Genomic DNA, 26,680 nt, shown 5'->3' on the forward strand with positions numbered 1-26,680 from the left:
CAGCTCCATAATTCTTCCCCATATGGATTTGAAAAGCCACCACCAATAGCAGCCCATTTCATGTAAACTTTTATTTTTTTGCACTGATAAAAGACAGGATACCATGAGTCTGAATTGAAAAAAGAAGCAATTGCTTTTGTGATAATAGAAAATGTTTTTTAATGGTTTTCTATCCTATTTTGGGTTGCTTCCTCAGTAATTGCAGCATTAATTCTGACCTGTTTCTGGTCAAACGATCAGAGCTGCTTTCCTGTGTTGCTGATCTCACAGTGTGTGTGTGTGTGTGTGTGTGTGTGTGGGGGGGGGGGTGAGATTACACACCGCTCTGCCTGAGCACGAACACCATTCACCTACCGGGCATTGTGTGTGCCACGTGCACACTCCTCAGAGGAGGAACGGCTCCGCTTCGCTTTCATAAAGGCAGAATAGCAGCAGCCGCTCACTAAATTAGGATTAGTCGCTGCACACAGATGTTCCTTCTTGCCTGTAGTCTTAAAAACCCATTGCTTTCTTGCGCACTGCCAACGATTTGTATTAACCTGATTTAATGAACTTTACACTCTGTTGCATGCCTGCAGGGATAATACAACAAGTCTGCTGCATTTACGTAATGCTTCATCTTATTTTCGCTTGCACCTTTCGTGGCAAAGAATTAATCTGCTGCCCTTACAGTGTGTGCCTTAACGTGTGGTCTGTGTGTGTGTATGTGTGTGTGTGTGTGTGTATGTAGCAGACAATGGCCAGGATTGCTCCTATTGTTAGATATTGTATTAGCACTGGCCAAGAAAGGAGGAATGGAGCGTAACATTGCATATTGACCTGCAGCCGTTATTGCTTGAGCTAATCGTAGCTGATGGCTCCTCCCGGCAGCCTGAGGGACAGCAGAAAGGCCTGCAACTGATCAATGTGCGTGTGTTCCCCGTCCTCTCTTTGTAATGATGGCAGGCATCTGCTCGACCTTATCTGTGAACCACATTATATTACTCTGTTGTGGTCATCTGGCCATCAGGGGCTTTGGCATTGATCTTATCCAATTAACTTTTGAAGTGGATTTTCTTTGTTCTCCGAGACTCTCACACACTCATCATATCAGGGCCAAACAGACACCTTTTGTTTTGTTAACATGCCACACTGTGAGTGCTGAACCTGCTTGTTAAAACAAAGCAGCTAACAAAGCACTGAGGCTGCTACTAAGGCCATTATTGGTAAAAGTCAGCCTCCACACTGCTATCTGACATCAGAGGAGATGAAACGAGAACATCCTGTACAGTCCTTCCAGTGATAGAGTGCATGTACATTTAGAAGAAGCTCAGCCAGAGAACAGACACTCATTAGAGCAATAATTCAACTTTTAGGAAACCCTTTGCTTCCTTACTGAGCGTTAGATGAGAAGAACAATGCCACCCTCGTGTCTGTGCACTTAACGTGTCGCCTGCTAAAGCAGCTTGTCAGCTAGCCTGTCCTTAAAGACTGTAAACAAGCCCAGGTAACAAAGCTGCTTGTCAATACTTCCGATGGAAGAGCTGGTATTGTTTTCACATTGTGAGTCGGAGTGTGTGTTTCATCGTGGCAAACTGCAGTCTTAGAGACACCCACTGTGGCGGGCACTATCACAAAGGTGGTTTTAGTACTCGACGGGTTTTATATTTTAGTTTGTAACAGCTGTCTACGATACAGCAACCTTCACAGGTGTGTAGCTGAGATAGAAATGAAGGGCTAGTTCAAAAATAGCTTCCATCTGACCCTTAATTACTGAATAAAGGGCAATGGAAGTAGGGTGTACGCTTATTTATTCTTTACTGTTGCTGAAGTGTTCGAAAAGCTGTGGCTTATAGGGAGTCACTGCTTGAAGCATTTCTTACAGCAAGTCTTAAGGAGGCTGCAGCAAGATGTACAGTAATAATTAGGGATGCACTAATTTTGAAATTCCAAGCTGACACCAATACTAAAAATAATTTGTCCAATGGCCGATGGCCAATATCGATTGTTTTTGGCATTTATTCATCTTTTAATGCAAGAGAAGCAGTGAATTATGCATTAATAAAAAGTAACTGAGCAGCTTTAAAGTTTTTCAGCCTTCCCTTTGAATAAACACAGCAATTTTTTTCATAACCTTTCACATGAAAAGTTTAAAAAATAAATGAATGAAAATCATGCTCAGCTGAATCACCTATCAGTGTTCATTTGGCACAACAATATTTCTTTGTGCCAAACATAATTAAATGTAAATAAATTGAGTCATTTTCTGGACAAACTGATAAATATCAACCTCTGCTATCACCTGATGTTATCCTATTTGCCAATAGGCGGATTGCAGTCAATGAGCCAATACTGATGTTAGGCCGACATATCTGTGCATCCCTGGGCAATAATCTCATGCACGGCTTATTGTATTAAATCATACAAACAAGATGAAGTACGGTATTTACATAGTGATCCTGACAGGACTTTTCCCTTGTTTATTTGGAGAGATTCAGGTTTGATAATTCTGTCCTCTCTGGCTGCATTGTTTAGAACAGCTAACAGCTGACTCTAACGTAGCTGCAGGTTCCCATTAAATGCATAAATGCTGTATGAAGTGGTTTCATTTTCATAGCTATCTTTTGCAAGAAAACTAAAAAGCACCTGACATAAGACTGATGATTTACACCTGGGGGGTTAACGTGCCTCCATGTAGTATAACAGTGTCAGTATTTAACAGTACACATAAATCAAAAACATTCTCTCTTGGCTAACCCTCAGTTAAGCAGGGGTCAGGTGGTCATCTGGACTACGGTGAGAATCTATAAGAAACCTAAGACCTGCCCCTTTCAAGAATGACAGTCAATAAACAATGAAAGCCGACAAACTGTGACTGTAATGTGTTCCTTTAAATTTTGCCTTCGTGAGTCTAAAAATCATTAAATATTCCCGTGACTTTCCATAACTCTGGCAGACATTTGGACTCTCATCTATATGTAGTCTTAAATGTGCTTCTAAATATGAGAAGTGAAAAGGAGACACTGCTGTTAAATCTCTCTGTGTTATATATTCCCACAAATCTCCAGTGAAACGCATTATACCTGCAGATTTGTTAGAAAGGAAGAAATAATTCACTGCACGTTATATCTGAGTCGGCACAGTTGCTGGCACTATGTTACGTTGTGCCTTTGTGGCCCGAGGTGTTTTGGCTGAAATCCATTTCAGAATCAACATCCAAGAAATGAACCTCTGATTGCGCAGGACTGCACCAGACCTGTGTTACAGTCCGAGCGGCTTTTCTCATTAGTCATGTTTGCTGAATTGTTTATGAGAACAATTCTGAGGTCGGTCATAATTGACTGCACATATTGTTGAATGCTTTTACCCTGCATTTCCAGCCAGTAAGCCCCTCAGTCCACTTCGGGCAACTGTGGAATTACTGCAGATGGAAAGCGGAATGTGGCTTTCCCTTTCCACCCTTCTTTGTTCATCCTCTTCTCCCATTATGTATCCATGCTGAGCCTTCAAACCTCGGGGAGCTCCTCTGGCTTGCTGTTCAGCATGCTAATGGGTATCTACCATCTCTGAGGCACACAGTGCGGATAGAATTTTTTCACATCTAATGTTATGTTAGCGAAGAGCAGAGCAGAGGAGAGAGGAGGCAGTAACAGCAGCATCAAACTGTGTAACAATAGCTGTATGAGCTCTCTATATTCATGAGAAACAAATGAACCTATACTAAATAGGGTAACAGCAAAGTGTTGATATATATGTTGATAATATATACACATATGTTGATAATGTACATCTTTGGGCTAAATTGTTCAAGTAGATATTTTATCTGTAAAATCCATAAAATGGCAGAAATTTGTGAGAAAAAAAGAAGAGAAATCCTTTTCATTTGTCATTTCCAGATAATAAGAACGTTGATGTGCTCAAACCAGTACATTTCTTGACACAATTGTTATGGCAAATCAGTAACTGATGTGTCATTACTAATTATCAATGATTAAAATACTTTTTACTAATGTTTTATCTGGTAATTAAAAATGATGAAAAAACAATATTTTGCCGATCAGGACTGCATTTGTTCGTCCTCTTAAAAATCCATCACCTGACCTAAATTAAATGTTCCAACCAGATTTATGAAAATTCACACCTCTTGACTCTGTGGTTTATCATCAGATTAACGATGATTAAACCTCCACTTCAAAAGTACAACATAAACACTGAGATTTTGACCTTATGTTTACCCTACAGTTAATTTATTTTTATGAAGTAACTGATTTATCAACAGTAAATATAAGTAATACAGCCATTATCTTAAAAATGTTTACATATTACTTGCCTTAAATGAAAAGAAAGTCACAAAAAAAGTGCTACTGAAAGAACATACAATAGAAAAATATAGGATATGAACCTGGCTGGAGGGCAACACTATTTAATTCAAATTCATTTAAATGTAGTTAATCACAGTGGGGTTCATGTTGTGGCATCACACATTACACATAGATTAAGACTCAGTGGCGAGAAAGACAAAGGGAATGAGAAGCAGGAGGGTTGAATGTGATCAGCAGGGTTCCAACAGTGCTGTTTAAGTATGTCATTTATGAGGGGTACAACATTTCTTGAGAGTATCTGTGACAAGTCAGCCCCACATCTCTCCATGACCCAGCTACATGTTGGCTGCTGTGGTGCCCAGATCTGCCCAAGCCCACTGTGTTTAAGGCTGCAGTGCTTCCTGGGTCCGAATTGGCTCCCCTACAGTGCCTCTGTGAAATTAAATCCAGTGGCATTTAATATAGATTTCTTTAAATGCCATTTGATCCAGAGGGTAACTGCGGCCTTTTCAAAAGCACAGACGTGACCACAATGTTCTTCCTTGTCCTCCTCGGTCTTGCCTGTGGCACTTTGTCGTGCTGTGACACAACCAATGCTGGTTGCGTACTTATGAGTCCTGATGTTGTGCTCTTGTGTTTCTCTGTCTCCCTTATACGCGTCCTTGCTGATCTCAGGCATCACCCCAGCCCGACCGCTGGCTCCATCACAGCAGCCTCCTCAGCGAGCACCGGTCAGGGTAAGCCATCACTCCGCCGCATCAAGGGCCGCATCCACAGGAGCAAGAGCTTGGACAGCATTGATCTCCTTGACTCCAATGTGAGTAAACAAAGTGACATGCAAACACTAATGATAAACTGTATTGATTAACTACAGGCACTGTAATGTATGGCCAAATGTGCAGGCCAGCGGACTAGCATGACACACACACACATGCAGAATATTAATCCAAAACCTGTATAATACACCACCCACAGAAGCTTGTCTTACATCTCCAAACGTCTGTGTTAATGACCTCTTTGAGGAATTTGAACATCTATGAAGTTGCACAACAATAATTTGTTTTTGTTTTGGGATGAAAGCAGTGAGATCAAATGTAAGTGCTACTAACATTAAGGAGTTGTTCTTCACAAATGATTCCTTTTTTTGTAAGTTGCAAATAAGATTGTAGGTTCCACAGTGCTCTCTCATTGCCATAAACAGTTTTGGAACTGTTTGATGCAGCAGTATCAGTGAAATCTGATTAAGTAAATGTTAAAGTCAATGATGGCACAAGGGCTATCCATTTGTTGTGTTGTTGCACTGGTATTACAGATCTGATTCAATTTAGCATTGCAGGAGTTTGCTATCTATAGTGCTTATTATGTCAGTACAGCTCCATAATTAGGGAAATAGTTTTCAGAATTTTCAAGTAGACCAAAATTACTCTTGCATTTGTGCCATAGATATAAAACTAGTTGTGGCATAGTGGATGGATTTTAAAAGCAATTCAACAGATCAGACATTTCCGAAGTGTGAGGTGGGCATTCCCAGTGGGGCTTCAAACTGTTTCAGGGAAAGTTGAGTTAATGAAGGTGAGGCAATATTACATTAGTAATCTGAAGAATAACTTAAATGTTTGTGATGTGGTTCAAAAGCTCATGCACATTAGTTCTGGGTGAATTAGACTGCTTTCCCCAAAGCTAGAAAACAAATTAATGTCTTAAGACATGTTGTTATATGCATGTAGTGCAGTTTGGATATATCATACAGCAGTATGCAGTTATCTTGGCTCACTTGCTGAGTGTGTAAAGGATTAAACTATATAACTGTCATCCTGTAGGCATCCAATTTAGCAAAACAATCAAAAAGGTGGATGTAAATGTGGTGTATTTTTTTTTCAAGCTATTTGAGAGAGCCTTGCAGACTTTAATCAGACAAAACATCATAATAATGAGTTTGATTTGTGGAAGGAAAATGTAGTTATATTTGTTATTCCCTGTCTTTATGCTAGGCTATGCTTTGCTGACCAGCTGCAGGTTGTACCCTCAAACACAATCGTAACACAGTGTTCTCATGATAGCTTTTATAATCTGTTCTTAGATATAATAGGTCAAAGGGCTGATGGAATTTTTCAAGCTGATGTGATGCCAATGGTATCAAAACGATTACTATTTCATTTGAGATTCACTGTCGGGGTTACAAAAATGAAATCCACTTCATGGACACACACCCGTCATACGCACGTCTTCCTGTTCAGGAGGTTCACTGTCCTTAAACACATCAGACTGTTTCTCAGTGCTCAAAGTTGAACTCGTATTCTTTTATTCAATTGAGTCACATTGAATAACCACGGGATGAAGATTTCTGATAAATTAGGAATGCTAATCCAGAAAGCAGACATCAAGAGCTCTGATGTGCATAAATCGAAGCTGACGTAGTCATGATAAGCACACTTGCCGTACCTTGTTACTTACAGAGAGAGCAGTAGACTGCTGGAGGGCCTCAGCCTCAGGGGAATTATATTGTGTTGACAGCTCAGCTATGACCCTGACTGTGAATGCAGCTCTAACACTCCAGCTCATTACAGGATAGCGCAAAACCCCTGATCTGGTTGAATTATTGATACAAGATTTGGTGCGTATTAGTAATGTAGGCTTTTGAGAACGTGAGAGTTTTTAATGCTCCAAGGGTACAAGCATTAAATTTTAATAGTTTATTTTGCTGCTTTGCGGTTGCTTAAAGCTGCTTAAACTAGTTCATGCCCTTAAAACATCAGGAGCAACAACTCTATTTCCAAAGAAGTTGGGGTGCTCTGTGCAAATGAAAAGTAAATCAGTGAGGATCGATGGGAAAATCAGTCGGATCATATAATTTAAGAGGACATTTCACATGTCAAGATCAAGAAATTTTATAATTACTTTTTAATTCATTTTTTCAAACATTCACACAATCACTTCCAGTTTAATGCAGTATGTTTTGGTTTTTTTAAAGTTGGAACAGGGGCTTATCTGCCGCTGTGTTTCATCACCTCCACCTGCTTCTTAACAACGCTTCGTAAGTGTTTTGAGGAGAACAACAGCTGTAGCTTGGAAAACAAAACGTTTTCCCAATTTTGTTGTATTTTTTTATTTTTTTTGCATCACAATGCTTGAATGTTTAGCCGGTGAAAAGTCCGAACTGCAGGTGGTCAGTTTAGCACCTGGATTCTTCTACTACCGAGTCAGCTGGTTTGGCGTTATCTAGCTGAAATATTCAAGGAAACAGGTGTAATCTGGATGGTAGCTTTTTCGCTCTAAAATCTGTATGCACCATTTTGCACTAATGATGCCTTCACAGATGTGAATTGGGAGGACACAGCATTCCTCATTTCATGACTGTTTTAATTTCAGGTTGTGATTTCTCACAGTGTCCAACTTTGCCTCAGTCTATCTAACGTGGGCGTGGGCCCAGAGAAGGCTTTGACATTTCTGGATTGTGTTTTTTCAAAAGTTTTTTGTTTGCATGATTGAATTTTAAATAGTGTTTGTGGGTGTAGTGATGAATTTGACTAACAGTGGTTTTGAGAAGTGTTCCTGAGCCTATTTAGGGATTTCAGCATTAGCTTTGTTTGATTTGTACGAAAAGAGATATGATATCCACCATTGATATTTCTCAATGCAATGGCGGAATGAATTTGGTTGTTTCATCATCCACGTGCAAAACAATCAGAAAATTCAGAGAAATTTCTTTTAGAATAAAAAAAACCAAAACTTTATTTAGAGTATTTTTTTTTTAGGCTCGTTTGCACGTGGATGATGAAACAACCAAATTCATTGCACCATTGCATTGAGAAATATCATTTCCCATTTGTACTATGTTTCTTTGGTAAACACCCCCTCATAGTCACTTAAAATGACTCAGCTTCTATAACTTGTTCTTTTTACATCTGACCATGTTGCTAACCCAATAAAATGTTGACATTTCTAAGTCACAGTTTGATGTGTTGCATTGTACAATTTTCAATCACAGTTGAAATCATTTGTATTCTGTTTCTATTTAAATTGTGTCGCAGCTTATTGGAAAACGAAGTCACTTTGTACTTTGAGAGTTTATCTTTAATGCCGGTGTAAGAGAACACTTTCAGCCTGCCTTTATCAGTGTGTTTTCAGCATTCTGAGCTAATTGACATGTCATATTATTTAGGATATTAGGACTTTTACATCATCTTCATAAAATGTAAAAAGTCTTGACAGGTATATTGTATTACCCACATAAGCAATTGGCAAGACCATGTTGTATAAATGAGTTATGATCAAGAACTTGAAAGTATTGATGCAGACATAAAACAGAACTTTCCGGATAAAAATGTGCTGGTATGGCAACAGTGATATGATGTGATCATCCACAGCCAAATGTGCAGTTCTATATAGCTGTGTCCTCTCGACTCTCCGGCATGCCTCACCATCTATCCATCCATTTTCCATAACCACTTAATCTAGTTCAGGGTCGCGGTATTGGGGGGGGGGCTTCCACTGGGGGAGAGGCGGGGGGGAATCCATCCTTCACAGAGCCAGCCTCACCATCCCCACCAGCATTTTTATCTTCAGCATTTTGGTATTAACTGGCCCAGTCCTCTCAATATGTGATGTTTCATAGTTGCAGTGGTTATAATCAAATCCACCCCAGTTTACACTTACATTTTTATTCAAATTCTCATGCTGCAAAAAAAAATGGCCACTTTCTGCCATGTTTTACGTACCCGGCAACAGTGAGTTCTGCCTGTGCAAACATGCTAATGTTAGGACAAAGGGACTGCATAGATATCAGAGTACATTATGTGCTGCATTCACTTGCACTTCGGTACCTAATGCGCAACCGGTCACGCAGGTAAAATCTTTTAATTTGATTATCTAAAATTGGGGCATCGTCTGCGGGAGTGAGTTGAATTTTATGGGTGGCCCTGTGCCTACTCACGCCACCCCTCGACCCCACCCTTGGAGAGAAACAGCTCGGATTAATTGAATATCATTAGTTTTGCACGGATTATTTGTGGACATGTTGAATCATGACTTGCTGATGCTGCTGCATGAGAAATCTGAAGAACATCAAAGATATTGTAATTTACTCTGAGGTTAGCAATAACTTGTGATTTAAATTTCCAACAAAACCATAAATGTCATCTTGCGGTCCATAGTAAATATCGATGGATTAGAGAGAAACATTTGGATTATGCTGATTTATCTTCTGATAGTCATGAATATCTGTATCAAATTTCCCGTTGTATAAATCCATCCACAAGTCAAAATACTTTATTTCACTAAAAGGCAAAACAATGGTCAATTGTGCTGCCTGTGACAGATAAAAAATAGTTGACATATTTCAGTGAAAGTGGTGGACTAACTGACTGACCGACTGACATCTCGTATGGTAGCACTTGTCATTGTTTTTAAGTGAGTGAAAATGTTTAAGGATGTTTAAGGAACTGCTAAATCAACATTCAGCTCCCAGCTAGTATATGTGGCGGTGAAATGGTGCAGGCTTCAGGGCTGTAATTGACAGATTAGCAGTGGCCTTGATTTTTCGATGAACACAGCCGAGTCTCCATTTGAGTGGAAAAGGCAGTGTAGTGTTTCTTTATTCTTATATCCATCCTGCTCTTAAGTCATCGAGAGAGTGACAAATTGCAGTCATTTGTCTTTGCGGTCTGCTACTCTGACAATGCTGCACTGAGTGAGAGCTCAGTTAAAGGTGTTTTGCTTTTATTCTCTCTGTCTTCATATGTATGTACATACATATAAATATAGATATAGACATATATCTCTATTTGTATTACCCAGGGTATATATTGTTTATATATTGACAGTGTATATTGTATATATATTGTACCGACTATGTGTGCATCAGAGGAAAACTTGCTGACTTTTCCAAACTCAAATGCAGCTGATGGAAGTAACGGTCCGCCTTACAGTGAGTGATGAGACTGCAGGATGCTGAGCTCGGGAGCAGTTTCCATTGCATCCAACTGAAATGTCACAACAGACACAACACTGCTAGTGAGCTGCCGGATGATCTGGCCTTATTTCTTACAAACTTAACATTTTCAACAGACTAGTGGGGATATTAATCAACTGAGTGTATGAATTTAGGTCCACAACTATCATTGCCCATCAGTGTGGAGGTAAATAATCAATAGTAGTTAAGACTTTGTTTATATCGATTGCTTCTTTTGATTGCTCTTCTCTCTCGATAGTCCGGGGAGGACTTTGGCTCCCGGCCGACTCCTGCTGTCATTTGTGTTGGCAAGCATTGCACTTGCTTACAGAAAGCTTGAATCAGATTTTAGTGCTAAGGCTGCAGAAAGCACAACAGAGATGAAGAGAAGGGGGGTTAATAACAGTCCTCTATGCGTCCAATGCTTTTGTGTATAGGAGGACTTATTTTTCTATGTTCATCGACATGAGCTTATCCAATTTCAAAGCCACAGTATGCAATTATCATTTTTTTTTGCTTAAAGGGAGATACATTGGTCCACTTGTTCCCGTATTAACACACGCACTTATTCACTTTATCATTCTCAACACGAATCACAGGAATCCAATTGCTGACTTTTCTTTGGTGTTCTAAAAATACAACTGTGGGGCTCGATACTAGAAGAACTCTCAGCTTTGCTTTGGAATTGGCCTTTGTTTTTTTTTGCTGTGTGTATTTTGTTGTGCATTAATGTTGCGGTGTTTATGAATACTGCATATGGTGCTCGTTTCATCTTTCCAATAGGAAAGCACATATTTCACACATACAGAAAACTTCAGTTGTAGTTCTGGTGCAGTGTAGAAGCTAGACAGAGGTTGGCGTTTCATGTTCCTTGATTTTGTTTTTAATGCAGCACTTTTCCTGCATTCTCAGCTGGTTTGGAAAATGTTAAAGGACTATTTGCTGCAGAAGCGATAACCAGGTGAGCTGCAGAGATACTAAAACTGTATCTGCAGGAGCAGACAAAGTTAAGCCAAGATGAAAAGCACAATTAAATTCATTACTCCATAACAGATCAGGATCAGTCACCAGCTGGGCCTGAGGTTTGCACTGGTCAAAGTCTTAATCTCTTATTAGTTCTGCTTGCCTAGTTCCACTCTTCAAATCCCATCCTTGGCTGCAATCTGCCGTGGACCAAGGCACTCCTCCCTAACTACAACCAAAAAAAAAGCTCCGACCTAAGCATTTATTCACTGCTCAGTCTTAGGAAACTGCTGCAGATGCATTTATGGAGAGAGCAACTGCAGCTGAATTAACCAATTTGCATATTCAGGGCCTGTTCGAGGGAGATCATTCCCTTGTGATGAAGGCGTGGAGGTGGGAGCTTCACCTGAGTGGGATACACCACAAGGGCTGTGGAAAGGCAGAAAAAGAAGGGAGGAGCGGACAGGCACAGGAGATTTATCACGACTAGCACTGTAGGAGGGAGTAGAGGGGGAGGTGAGGGCAGGCACTGTGATTGGAGTTTCTTTTTTTCCTCTAAGTGAGACAGGTCTGTTATGTAAGAACAGTCAATTGGATGTTTTTTTTTTTCTATTTGTCCTTTGGGTGATAAACACTGGGGGGGTGATTGGAGGTGAATCAGGAGGTTTACATATGATGTCGATGTGGAGCTGACCATGCGTGATGCTTGCGAAGGTTCCATGTGAGATCCCACAGGCGATAGCAGATGTTGAGTGCATTTCTTGAGGCTGTGATTCAGGAGCAAGGCCTGTTCATGTGTCCTCTGATGGGACATATGGTGGGTCACTGTGCACTGTATGTATAGAAAACCATCATGTCACACATCTTGTAGCAATATGCTGCCTCTTCTGTTGACTCCTTTTCTTTCACAGAAACAATAAAACCTGAAAAAGGACAACATGGGAATTATATAATAAAAATGATAAATATTAACTAACTGATTGCTACATGTTTCATGGTGAATGTCTATCAGTCAGCCAGCTTAAAATGGATTTCCTATAGTTCTCACTAACACAGTACAACAGCTTTAGCTGTAAAAGGACAATTTAAAGAAAATGACCCGTCCCTTTGAATTGTTTTTATGGTTGAGCTTGTGTCGCTCATCAACTACAAATCATCTCATGAGAGAACACTCAAACCCGCATAAATCCCAACAACTCTATTGACTTTCCTTTGTGATTTATGGCAGGAGGAGAGACCTGGACAGTAAGCACCATCCGCAGCAGCTGTGGATTAGTGAAAGCATGGCACAAAACCAACATCACATACAATATTTTCCCTCCACGAAATACAATCTGGATCCATTCAGCCAACACTAAAAGACTTTCATTATGATTTCGACTTATTCTGGAGAAGAGCTGGGTGTCCATGCAACCCCCCACCCCCCTCCCCTGAGCTTTTGAGTGTGAGGTCATGTGAAGGACTACCAGCAGGATGATGTAATGTTTGTAGGAATGAAGATGGTGGCCCTGGTGGGGAAGTCAAGTATGAAGAATGAAACACAGTGAAGGCTGTCCCGAGACAACTTAATCAATCATGAGGTTTGCTGCTTGCAGTTGTGGACGCTCGGTAGATTACATTGGAGCTTGATTGATTGTCATGATAATACTGTTTATATGGAGGGGATGTGTTTTTATAAGCAGCAACTACACTGGGATTCTTTTGTGATATTTTTTTGTAATATCGACTCATAGACACATTTTCGATCCCAACAGAATAACTGATGAGCTGTGTTGTTCCCTTCATATGAATTATTTATTAATGGATGCAGAAAAAACAATTACTTTTGTTGTCTGTTAAACCTCATGATACATTTATGTGATAAACTGATGACATTTGTTTTTGAATATTGGAAAAAAAAAGAAAACTCACATCATTAGTTGACCAATGATTCAAATCCTAAAGATATTCAATTTCCAATCACTACATAAAACAGGAAACACTCGTAGAAGATAAACTAACTTACAATTTCAGCTGTATTTCTCATTATTATGCTACAGTTTGTCACCCATTTATTGAGAAAATTAACTGAGCAACATGCCCTGGCATGTATTGGATCTTATGTTAGTGTCAGATCTCAGAATATTGATTATAGTGTGAGATTTAACATGACAGAGCATTTTTATAAACAGAAATGTAACAATTACAAGTGTCTGTTTTATGACGATACAACGGCTGCACGAAGCCAGAATACCTAGAGTGTGTTTGAGAATGAATTAAAGGAAGAAATGTGAGAACATTTTGTGTGTGTGATACAGCCTGCTGTGTTACTGGACATGTAGGATGTGTGTTGATGCCCTGGGAGGCACCATATGCTGTTTAGACTCAGGAGCATCCCATAACAGCGGACCCGTGAGTGAACAACCCCTAGTCCTTCATGTGTCTCCCTCATCATCAGTGCGTGCAACATCATTAGCCAGCAGGGGTTGAAATCACGCAGATCTACTCTCCTTGTGCTTTTATTCACACCATCATAAAAAGCTCTCCATACAAATGTCTTCTTGCACAGTTTTCCAGTCAGGTCTGACATGTAAAATAGAGTTCAGCTGAAGTCCTGCAGAGGGCAGAGTTTAACTACATAAATGTGCGGGAACCCAGCAAAACAACCACTTTTGCATAGCTGAAGGCAACAGACAAAGCAGAGGTTGGTTGTGCTGGTTTTAGATAAATTTTTAGCATCAAATTTAGAGATAGAACATTTTAAATACATTAATATTAGTTCAAAGAGTGGGTAGGGCTGCAACCAGAATGGGAAGGCTTGCTGTGATGCTCATGAGGTTTGTGAAGCCATGCAAGATCATGTTCTGTTTAAACCCATGCTCATTTGATGTATTGCATAGGGGGTAGCCTGCACTATTCACTTTGTAAGATATGCAGGTTTTTTTCATGGCGGTTTTTTAATGAGTCAACCTGTAGATGTGATAAAAAATTAATTTCCAGTTGAATTGAGAGGGAAGGAGATTTATAGTATTGCCTGCCTTGTTTCCGCAGTGCGGTAAATTACCCCTGGGTGATTTTTCTCCCTTTTTCCTTCCTGTCTCTGTTACCCATATCAGCTGCGCTCCACTCCCTTTTAGTATGGTCCAAAGGGAGCATCTGAACCAAGACCACCAAGGCCTCCAGTTGCCTTACTCATATCCTGAGCAGGGTTTCTCTCTCTGACAACCTCTTTGGAAATCATGTAAAGGTCTTGTTAATGGATTATTAAAGATTACAGCCACCTCGTTAATTTCGGTATAAGTGGTAAATCACAGCATAGGTCACGCCGCCCTTATATTTGTATTTTATATAATGTGTTTTTTATCAATACTGTAGGTTTAAGACTTAACTGAAAAGAGCCCTAGAATGTTTCCTGTTATTCAACACAGAAAATTCATCTGTTGCTGATATTTACAGCTGTCTGCACAATTTGATTGATCCGGGATTGGCTGCTTTAAAAGCTTTTATACCCCTCAAGCCATTCAACCTCTAGGTCAACATTGCAGTCTGTATGTGGATGTTTGTTCAAAGGCAAAATAAATTAACTCTCCAGTTCACAGCTTAAAACCTCCCTGTCATAACAGTCATCCGCATCAACTGATTGGAATTGTTCATCTTTATTAGCATTTGTGCTTCCCTCCTGAGATAAACATACTTAGGTGATTGTTTCTTTGCTACTGTACATGAGTCGTTTGATCCCGAGAGGATTTGGATGTTGGTAGCCTGCTGTCATGTGATTCTCAGGCCTGATATGTCTGAGCTCTCAGCTGTTGGTGGGAAAATGAGACAGAGATTATAGATTCATTTGGGGGATCTTAAAAATAAATATGTATTCCCTTCCTGTACATGGGTTGTGATTCTAGCATTGAAGTAAAAAAACAAAAAAAACACAAAACATTAAATACAGATTTGCATCTTTGTCAATCACATCCTGTTTGCTCACAGCATCAGATGGTATTTGTCTCGTTTTGTTTTTTTTACTCATTGTAGCTCTTCCCCCTCCCTGTTTGTCACTCCTCTCACTCTATTATGAAATACCTGACTTTGAAATGGTAGTTTGAAAAAGAAAAGGAACAGAGTTTTACTTGGATACTATTTTTGACACAGTGACATGACACACATTAATGAAGAAACAATTCAGTTGGAAGATAGCTGCATGGTGGTGTGCAGGCGTGATATTTTTTGCATTTAATTATTCATGCTGATTTAGTTGCTCCATTGCAGGAATTTCTGCTGCAAGCAGAACCCCAAAACACATCTCTCAGCAGCATGTTGATTGCGGTGAAAAAAATATGTAAACTATTGATTGCAAATGAAAACAAAGTGCATACAGCAAAATTTTGTGAACCAATAGAATCCATGAAATCACCATGAAACCCATGTTGCTCAGTTACATTTAGAGAAAGCTCTCTGGAAAATGTTAGTTTAAATATGCAAATAAGACTTCATAGAGAGGGAAAATTGTAGAAATCTTAACTTTGAATGAGGCCAGGTTGAAAATGTTTGTTCATTACTGTTGACTTACATGCATTTTCACTGGAAAACAACAATTACTTTATTTGTTTCATGGAAACTTTTGTCTTTTGTATTTCAAGATTTCTGAAAGTTTATGTTTGAGCATGAAAATGACGCATCAAAAGCATGACATCGTATATATATCCACTAATTCGGATAAACAGTAAGTTGATAAAAAAAAAAAAAAAACAGAAACTAAATGCATAGATTTGTGTTTTGGGTGACTTCTTCCTGCTGCTCTAAAATACGTTATGGAAGTGGATTGACCAAAAACCTAAAAATTAACTAGTGAACGAAAAAGAAAAAAAAAACTTGTTCTTGCCTGCAGTGTTGTGTCTCAAGCTGGCCCTTACATAAGAGTCAGCAGTAGCAAAGCCAGCTGCATCAGTGTCATCGTCAGTGATACGTATTTGGATGAAAGATGAGATATATCTCATTATGTGCGGGATCACTAAAACCAGCTCGTAAGCAGCCCAACAGAGACCAGTAGACTGCAGCCAAATGTCTCAGTTGGATTTCCAGCTCTACATCCTCAGCTCGGATACACCCAGGTCACACTTTACTCTTCCATAAAGCATCATTTGATAGGTATTTCTTTAACTGCTGACTTTACAAGATATCTCATACTTGCTGGATCATGAACACCGTTCTCTGTGCTGCACTTTGTAATCTCGTGGCATTATGAAACCTCTCTCTCTCCTGAACCAATGCGTCGGCTGTCGACTCAGAGTGCTGCCCTGTCACGCTGGAGGTCATTGAGGCTGGCAGAGACAACACGGGAATCATAGAGATACAACCGTTTTTACAGTAGCATATTAACTCCATAATGGGATTAAACTACGAGTTTTTAATATTTAAAAAAAAAAAAAACATACACTGGATAACAAGCTAAGAAGCATAAAGTTTGGAACTTTTTTGCAAAATGATGCCACATGATTAACTTTCTCTCACACTGCTATTTGACAAATGCAGTTGTTTTCCTCTGCGGCAGCGCTATGTTTAACATCTGTCATGCCACTGGATAGCTGCAGTCATTAAAGCTCATAGAAAGACATGCCAGCCTTTGCTTAGTAGGCTGTTTTCCTGACCTGTACAGCTGAGAGGTGACTCACTTACCATCAGGGGCGGTGCATTTTAAGGCCAGACCTGCTGTGAATTTCTAATTTGCCTTTCCACTCGTGTGAATTGTTCCTACAGTCATACTCTAGTTCGGGTCTTCTTAAATGTGCTGAGGAGAGAGAGAGAGAGAGAGAGAGAGAGAGAGAGAGAGAGAGAGAGAGAGAGAGAGAGAGAGAGGCTGCATCATTCTATTGCACGGCGTGTGAGACTCCCTCTGTGCGGTTGGAGCCAGTGATGCAAACACGGTCGTAGCAGTAACAGAGGGTATTTCAAGGGCTTCAATAGAAATACATTAATTAGCATTAATCCACTTCTCCTAACTGCAGATAGTCGGGATAAGTGTATGTCCATGTATTTTTTTTTGGTGAGGTTTGACAGCTTTATTATGACTTTTTTCTGCTCAATATTTGAAGCAGTTTTAACACAGTCAAACACGGTGAAAATGTATGATAAGAAGTGCCATTATCGAGTCATTATTAGTGCTCAGTCCTGACATGCATCAAAAGGTCTGGCTAAAGGGACAGGTCACTAATGCATTTAGAGTTTTCTTTATGTTTGCACGCTTGTTGTCTATCACATTTTATTTTCCCACAGGAAATTCTGCGACTGCCCTTGTTGTTTAAATTCTTATGACCTTGGCCATCTCGCAATCATACATTCAAGATGCCCCCGCCCCCTTCTCCTCCCGATCCTCCAATGGAGTCTGCAGCAATCTCCTACCGTCAGCAACATTGCAGGACCTCTGTGCTCCTCCAGCATTACATTCAGATCCAACCTTCTCCCGCGCTCATTAGTGCCAGAGGTAGAGGTGACAGCAACGGTCACGCAATCTCAAACTGATAAAATACTCAACAACTAAAGGTGCTGCAGAGAATTAGGTTCTGGGAAAGCCAGCACAAAAAAACTAAAGTGCCAGCGATAGAGTCTTAAGAGTGGGGTTTGGTGCAGTGCACAATTTACATTCTACTGTATATTGATTAGATCTGTGTGCCCCATGGGAAGGAGTATTGAGCATCGTGACTGTAGGGTGGATTTTAATTCTATCCTCTGCATTTTAAATTACTTTCTGCAGCATGTCATTACTACTTGAGTAACCTACCTCAGCGTTCCCTATAAAAACTTTATGTTTGCCGTAGTTAAAATTTATATCCGAATTGATTTCTTGATAACGTACTGTGGATTCACAACAATATGACATCAATGAGAAATATCTTTCACACCAAGGACATCTAGGCTAATCTTTATCCTGGGGTAGTTGTTTATCCCAGACACACACATGGAGACAAGCGTGAGGGGTAAACCCTCTCCTCTTTGCCTATTAATTAGTTTTAAGCACAACTAATCAATCCAACCACACATAAGTTGAAATGAAAATGTCCTTGTCTCATATTTTTTCCTTTTATATTGACTTTTATTATGAATATTACATGAAAATGGAAGATGAGGATCTCAGTGTAGATATTTTAAAGATCTACATCACCTTGCTGTAAATGTTTTACAAAGAAATCCATATTAAATATATCTTAAAACCTTGTGTTTGAACACTGGTACTAAATATTCTGCAAATGGCCTATTTATATAAGAACTATCATAAACACCTTGTTTATAGACGCGTGAGGGCAAACACATATTTGCAGACCTTTACAAAACTCGAACAGTGAAATTAACTATTTTGGGGCTAATGCTGCTGAACTATGTTCAGGAAAACCTGAAAATAGTTGCCGAAATAAAACAATTTCACCTTAAATTTCAATTTCATCTTATTGTCTGATCAATCAATCAAAATGTGCAATATACAATGAAGATGCTTAGTTTAAGCTAAATGTAGGACTATGTGAGTATTCCCTTTTATTAAACAAATATAAATGTCCTCATATTTGCTGTAGAGTTGAAACTTTTTACTTATTCTCACCCTCAGTCCATATAGTGTAAACAGAGGCCAGTTTGTCCAGAGTATGGTGAGCATTAAAATGGCAGTAATCTAATTCTACGGCTATTGTCGTAAATTGTAAAACAAAGAGTGACTTTCCTGGGATGTACATTACAGCAATGCAATATTTATGGGCAATAAGGATGATGAGCATATCTTTATTAATCGATTTATTAAACTCGATTACATAATGAGCAGTCGCATCCATTCGTCCTTTCATGGCGGGAACTGGGATGTTCAGCGGGAATGGTTAAGGCTCCATATTTTCTCCCCTCCCTGTCGCTCTCTCGCTGGAATGGCGCTTGATGCTGCTGGAAGACTGCTGCTTCTGCGGCTGCTGCTGTGGACATCCTCCCTGCATCCTTCCTCTCCCCCCTGCAGAAAAACCGAAATGGTTTCTTCCAAGCGAACCTGTCACTGTCGCCGCGGCGGTGAAGGCATCCGAAGTGTGAGCGCAGAGGGGGGAGAAAGAAGGCTTCATCCACTGCCTGCCATTGCAGTGCGGCGGCTGCTGCTGCTCTGGAGCCACACCAGGAAGACCTTTTCTCCTCTGTAAGATTTTCACAAGCACGTCGCAAGGACCGTTGTAATTGCGAAGGTGAATGGGTTTTCTTTATTTATCCTCGACTGAGCTGACTGGAAGCGAATGTGCCACTGTAGCTGCAGGAGCACACTGGATGTGTCCCCCTGCGGGTACAAGCGAGCGATAACGGTGCAAGCCGAGGTAACTTAGCTGCCTCACTGCTAGCAGACTGCCTCTGCGCTATGCTAAGTGGATAGCTAGCTGCCCAACATGCTAACGTTATCCTCCCATTGAAATCACTCATAACAGTGCACGGTGGCATATTCGTTGCCAAGGTTGCAGATGGTGTTATGCGAAGTCCCAAAATGCATTTCATTCATGCTGTCATCGGTCGGACTGGTTGTTAGGTACCCCCTGGTAACGCTAGCGAGTAGGAGCTAGTCCAGCTTCTGGAACAAAATGTCGGCCACTTTGGGGTTCGATTTGCCCAGGAGGGTAGAAAGGGGTGCAATATTTATTAAGAGTCAGGAGGCAGGGGGAGATGAGGGAGTGGTATCATGAATTCAGCTGCGAGAAATATGTCATCGTTTTACTTTTACTCAATAAAATGGAAGGTCATGGTGGCTCACCTTGTTTTGATGTTCCTTCAGTAAAACCAAGGGGGTGTTTTTGGTGAAGCTAAGTGGAAACTAGCCAATTTTAGCTCATTGGTTAGCTTTAGTTTGGTGACATTGGGACACTTGCTATCATAATGATGCGCTGTCATGTCAGCTGTGTTTGGGTTCCTTAGTGAGGGCTACAGTCGCTGCTTGCCTCAGCTCATGCAAGCTAACTATCTGTCTGTTTTCACCATCCTTTTAAAGAATGTGGATACTGAAGGCACCATCACCTGTTGAATGTTGACCATGCTTACCGTCGTTTAGTATACTGATGTTGCTCTGTTGCCATCTTTATACATCTGCTGTAAGCTTGTCACAACCAGCTCACACGTGAACATATGACATTAACATGTGGGGACTTGGTACTCACTCGGTATCTGTTATTTGATGTACAGATCTACATAAGTAAAGCCTTGAAACATAAATGATAGGATTACTATTCATTTCCTGACTCGATGGTGTCATAGTGTTAAGATTCAGCTTGAATTTCTTTACTTTGTCCTTCTAAAATCTCAGAGATAAGTAACTCAGTTTTCCACAAACGTGAGTGCTGTAGGAAATGATGAATTGAGTCCGGTTGACCCAAACATCTTACAATGAAAGGTTAGATTACATGTTGTGACCAAGATAGCAAGCATAAGACATGTAATCTTGTCATTAGTGCCCAGGTCTGCAGAGGATGCACAATATTGGGAAAAACTTAACAGTAAAATGTACCGAGTAATACTAGAAAACACTGAAATTTCAGTATAACTCCAGAATGATTTGAATAGGTCAAGCGTAAAAGAATCTTAAATTATTGGAGTTATTTGCAGTGTAGTGTATCTGTATACAAAGTAAAGATAATAACAGGAAAAGCTACACTGTTTCTATTCAACAACCTACGTAACCTGTAAGTGCTGTGACTCGACTTTTGACATATGTTTTTCAGGTTGTGCTCTTCTCTCAGTCCGTCTAATGTCACGATAGTTTTTGGATTAAATCCGGTATGAAATGGTCAAATAATGATTAAGTGATCAATCAGATTAATCCTCTTGAAAGGTATTCCCTGTAAAGAACCGTTTTTTAAATTTTTTTTTTATTAAGACGGCGTCCTTTAAGCTACAGAAACATTTCGACTGAATCCATTTTGCTTAGTTCCTCTGTTGCTTTTTGTTTTTTGAGGGGGGGGGATTTTTTGGGACGGGTATGATCTTGTCATCTCATTTCAGTGTATCTGTCTTGTGTTTTATTTGTCTTGTTGTTGTTATAGACGAAAGGGAGCTCACAACAATACTTGACCGTGGTGGCATTACACTGAAGTCTGATGATCCATTATTGTGCCGTACAGCACTAGACTCCCTTAGGCCTGCGACTAAAATATGTCATCAGCAGCGTCATGTTGGTAACATTACATGGAACAGCAGCTGGGCATGGTTAATAGATGTGTCAAATGAAGCGAGAGAAGCTCATCACAAAGGATATTTGTGGCAGTAATTAGATGTTTTATTGCTTGATTAGACTACCCCCCCCCCCCCCCCCCCAAAAAAAAAAAATACATTAATTGAGATTGCAGACTGGTGCAGGGAATGAGCCTGACAAACATGTCACCTGCGAAGAAGAAAATACGTTGCTGCTCAAGGACAGTCATATTTGTTGAACAGTAAATCACGTTGCCCTAAGCTGTCGTGGGAGCAGCTGTCATTTGAGTCGGTGTTGTTTTCGAAGGGCAAACGGATCTGATATTTTGCCTACTTCAGTTAAAATTGACTGACTGCAGCTTTGTAGTCCTGTGTGTAAATATGGAAACTGTCTGGAACAAGGGGCTTTTCTTTTTTTCCAGGGGACAACAGACGTCCGAATGGGACGGTAACACGGTGTTTATATGAGATGTTGACATGATGTGACACGGAGAAACTTGGGTCTACTTGATTTTTATCTAAGGTGCGTCCAAGAGAAGTGGCTCACGATCATTCACGATCATTGTGAACGACATCGAAGCTGCCAGCCTCTGCTGCCTCTTTGAGGAATTCAGTGACGTCGCGGTGTGGAAAGAGGACGTTAGAAACCAGTGCCCACTCTATATAGCATATGTTACACTGTTGGTGATGGCCGATGGCTGCCACTGAAGTAACGAAGGGAAAGGATTTAATGCGTCACCCTGCATTACTATCTGTACTGTGATACCCCTGTCTGCATGAGCCATAGATTGAATAAAAAAATTTGCCATAGTCATCTGCTGTCGGCAGTAACAATACCACAGATGGGTGCAAAGGTGCTGGTTCCAAAGACGTCTCTGGTTGCAGTAGATTCCCATTCAAACAGCATCAACTCCTCTCATGAAATACCAAATCAATACGTTTGTATCAGGAGTTGTTGTTCAGTCAGTGGCTCTGATAGGTGTGCTGATAGTCTTTCTTAAAATAACCGAATACTGAGTAGTTATTAGGTTTCAGAGATGCATATTTCTGTCCAATCAGCTGTTAAGGATCAGCCTTTAACTTAACCTTTTTGTTCAAAATTGATTACTTCTGGCTCCAGAAAGATCTTCGTGGCAGTTACTGAAATTCCCAACTTGAAGCTTTAAAAAAGCGGTTCCCAAACCAGCGGGTGACGTCACAATGACTTTTTATTTTTTATTTTTACAGCCTGTTGTCTTAGGATGCAGAGCAGTGCTGTGGTCGCGTTTTTTGCTGTCTTTTGTCCATTTTCTAGCAGAATCCAAATGAAAATACAGAGCTTGAAAGTAGTGCGTACTAATAATTTTTGCTTCAAATCTGAATGCTACATTTTGCTGTCAGTCGTTTGATAGTTGATTGAGGTGTGCTTTTGACATTGGAAGGTTGTGGCTTTGATACATGGCTGATTTAAAGGTTCCCCGGCAATCACCTTCCATGTTCCTTTGGCACAGTAACTGTCTGTGTGAACAAATGGTACGTTTATATCACGGTGATGGCCCATGCTATACACAGGCTCGCTAGTATAAATCAAGTCCATCATAAATCCCCGTGTGTGTATGGGGAGTGGAATTATCAGGATGCAGAGGCTTGCAAAGTCTTTCATCTGTCACGTTTCAACACGAACCTCCTTTTTCTAATGGCATGGAAACATTCCTTATCGTTACTGTTTTTCTTTGGCTCCGTTGTCCTCGTTTCAGTCACCGATGAAGAGGAGGCGGGGAGCAGGTCGGTGCCTCGGCTTATCATCGCATTCCTGCTCTCTTGTGTGCTCTGTGTGGGAGCACTGATAACTAGTGGGCTGATTGAGTTTAGGAGCTGATTTCCCTGTCCATGTGTTCAGGACATTTAGGCTCTGGTTATGATCACTGTCTCCAGCTGCGAGCCTGGAAATAGGCCTGTCACACTGAACCTTTTCCCCTGGAGTCTGGTTTGCGGAACATTTTTATTAATTCATTTTGTTAGTTTCTTTGCAGGGGGTACATTGCATATTTTGCTCCGAAATATATCACACGCTTGGTTGGAGACCCAAAACAGCATTTAAAGGTGTTGAAGTGACCAAAATGAATGACAATTTTTCCCTGTAACTGCTGCATAGGTAGATGCTTTGTTTGTAACCTAAATGCTATATGACTAGTGTTTATGTCATGTGTGATGAGAAAATGTGTAAAAAGCATGTAGGGACACAAAACAGAATATCCTTCTGACGAAGCAATTTATAACACCAGAGGTTCAATGTTGTACAGGAAGTGGCAGGAACTAGCAATACGACTCCTAATAGCATCAGTGTTATGACAGCTGACACTTTAATAACAGATAATTGTCATCCTTTCTAAACACTGATCTGAAAAGTAATTGCAGCGTTGAGAGTCGGCTTCTATGTTTAGCACATTAAAAAAAGATTTTCCTGCACGCTGCCTCCCCACTCCCATCTTTCCATAAAAGTAAACTTGGAAGTGCCTTTTGGGAATGTCGCCAAATGAAAAATGATCACCCAACGCGCGTCCTTTAACTGGTGTGTATAAACTAGGCCGAATAACGCCATCAGAAGGTGTACGTCTTACTTGTAAACAGAAACGCGGTCGCTGCCGGTCGTCTTCAATGTTTTTTTTGAAGAAAAAATGTTTTCACCGTCGACTCTTTTGAAACAAAGCGAAAACCACCTCTAGCCCCTCTAAACTTTTGAAACAGTTGAGCTGCCGTTTGGCTTTCAGACGTGGGGAAATCGGTCCACCTTGTTTCTTTTTTATCATTTAGCTCAGGGGTCTTCAACGTTTTTCAGGCCAGGGACCCCCAAACTGATGGAGAGTTGGAGCAGGGACCCCCCTACTATTTATATGGCATACAATTGTGTTTTATATTTAATGGGGCCTAATGCCGTGTATAAACATAGCTACTCTGTTATTGTACCTTCAATACTAAGCTATTCAAATAATACACAGGTTAATATATTCATGTTTTTATTTTAAACATGTGCAAGGTACAGGGTGGCCGTGCCACTGCCATTTATAAACAAACATCTTGCATACAACACTGAGCTATTCAAATAATCCACAGATTTTAACTTTAAACATGCATGTAGATGGGACAATGAATCCTCAAACCATCTGTGGATGGCACACGTTTGCACACAATTTGTGAGAAAAAACTGTTTGGGGGAAAAAGAAAGTTAAAAATCGTCTAATCAACCAAAGATTTCGCGACCCCCCCCCCCTGCAGTACCTCCGCGGACCCCCTGTTGAAGACCTCGGATTTAGCTATTAAATCAGGCGTTGCGCTGGGTGAGCACATGTTTCTTTAAAGACAAAGTGAGCTGTGCCCACTCTTGCAGCTCTGAGCGCAGTTACCACAATGAGAATGATCTGGAACATCTACGTCAGCGTGTTGCCACCCGTGGCTGCTGCTCACATGGGTCTGAATGCGGATTCGACGCTGTCCTTTAGCACTCAGGTTCAGTGGGTTTTTTTGGACCATTGTAAAAAGGGCTTAAGTATGGTGTTGTGTCGGGAAATAAAAGTTTAAAACTCGGAGGCATGATGTGAATTTTAGCGCGTGTGGCCACAGCTCTGTGTTCTGTGGTCAAGATTAAGATATTCTCCAAGAAGACCAGGCAGATGAAAGCTGCTGACTGGATGCGGTTAGTACCTCATTTCTTCACATGCCTCTTTTGGTTGACGTGGAAATCATTCATTTGTATGCTGGGAGGCAGAAGGTTGGGGAGAGAGCAAACTATCCGTGGAATCTGTCACCACCGTCCGACTCTGCAGAGAGGGATGTAAAGTTAACTCATCCCCTTCGGCGTCCCTGATTGGACGTCTGTTAGGCTTGTCTAATTTGATCTTTATCCAGACCGATAAGTGGAGTCTTATGACCCAGATGGTCTTGGCTTGTTATTAGCACGTGTCTTATTGTGTCGATGTTTGTCCTGTTATTAAATATGCATTTGCTTTTGTTGACATCCGATCGACTTTGAATGCTTCTCTGTGAGATTTGTGATTTCTCAGCGGGGCTGCAGATGTTTGATAAACCTGATATTGTAAATGCTTTGATCTTAAAAAACTTTAGGTTTGCACTTTAACAAAAAAACAAACAAAAAAAAGCACTCTTCACATTGCTGTTAGAGCACCTTTTCTTTCCTTGATGATTTATTACCCCCCCCCCCCCCCCCCTATATATTCGCCTATATTCTCAGCAAGTTTTCAGCAAGTTTGGCTATAATATGAACGGCGTTGAAATTTATTATCATCTCTCCTCACTGCTTCACTTTGCAGCTGCTTGACACTGAAATGCTGCAGAGAAAAGAGTAATTTGTTGGTCAAGCAGTTGTCACGACAGACAACGTGTTTAATTACCTGGTGGTGTTTTTTTTTTCTCCTACATCTGAATTCCTGTTATCGGCCTCACTTTGGCCATATTCTTTGTCATAGTTGTAGTGTGTCACAGTGGTCGTTTTTATCATACCTTGGCCACAGAAACTATCAGAAGTTCTCCAAGAATCTGCAGCAGAGCCAATCAGAGTTTAAGACCCACCCCTTTGTTGTCTTTGATTGGAGCCTCTGACACAGATATTCTTTAATGACTGTGTGTGTTTTGGGGAAGAAAAACGCACATATACACACAGGTAGATGTGAGGAAAAGAAAATAATAACAGACCGTCTAAATGATTGACATACAATCAAGCAATAAAGTTAGTCGCACTGCTCAGGCAATGTTTTTTTTCCCTTCTTTTCATCTTCCTCCCTGTCTTTGCATTTAGCGCATTGTAATATATTCCAACTTGTGTACTCCAAAATGAATGATAACACGCTGCAATCCTGTTCTCAACAGAGGCATTTTTTTTTTCCTTTTACTTGGTCTGAGTGCACAATACGTCCATGTTAGGGGTCCCTGCTGCTAAACCTGCTCAGAGGAGGACAAAGACGGGTATGCAAATGATGCCCTCACAGCAGTCTTTTGGAACAGACTCATAAATGTCAGACATTCATAAGTAACGACCGGAGGTAAAGTGCAGGAGGTTGAGTAGATGGTTTATATGTAATGTGAAAAGAAGCCACCCTGAGTTTAATGCGAGTAACATTCTGCTGATGTCAACCAGTAGGATGAAATGTTGGTACTCTGGTCTCTGCTGCAGTATATCAGTGCAGTGGTTTCTCTTGCTGTGGCCCCACCTGTTTTCTCCTGGAACTAAAGTTGCATTGCCAAGAGAAGGATCACCTCAAACTTTAATAATAGCTCTGTTTGTGAATGTAGCTCATTTTGGTCAGGA

General features: G+C 40.5%; 1 protein-coding gene across 10 annotated transcripts in view; it reads left to right on the plus strand.

The window, feature by feature from the left end:
• Window positions 1-26,680, plus strand: part of tjp1b (tight junction protein 1b) — a 56,892-nt gene that overhangs the window by 4,210 nt on the left and 26,002 nt on the right. For 8 of the 10 annotated variants that reach the window (XM_075470079.1, XM_075470081.1, XM_075470082.1 and 5 more), the window contains exon 2: window positions 4,977-5,118. In XM_075470079.1, the coding sequence (XP_075326194.1) occupies window positions 4,977-5,118 (142 nt within the window). Of the gene's footprint in view, window positions 1-4,976; window positions 5,119-19,217; window positions 19,395-26,680 lie in introns of those variants that run through there. The other 2 variants (XM_075470088.1, XM_075470089.1) reach the window with 2 other exon arrangements.

This window comes from Odontesthes bonariensis, chromosome 7, assembly GCF_027942865.1.
Source record: "Odontesthes bonariensis isolate fOdoBon6 chromosome 7, fOdoBon6.hap1, whole genome shotgun sequence".
NCBI classification, from domain to species: domain Eukaryota; kingdom Metazoa; phylum Chordata; class Actinopteri; order Atheriniformes; family Atherinopsidae; genus Odontesthes; species Odontesthes bonariensis.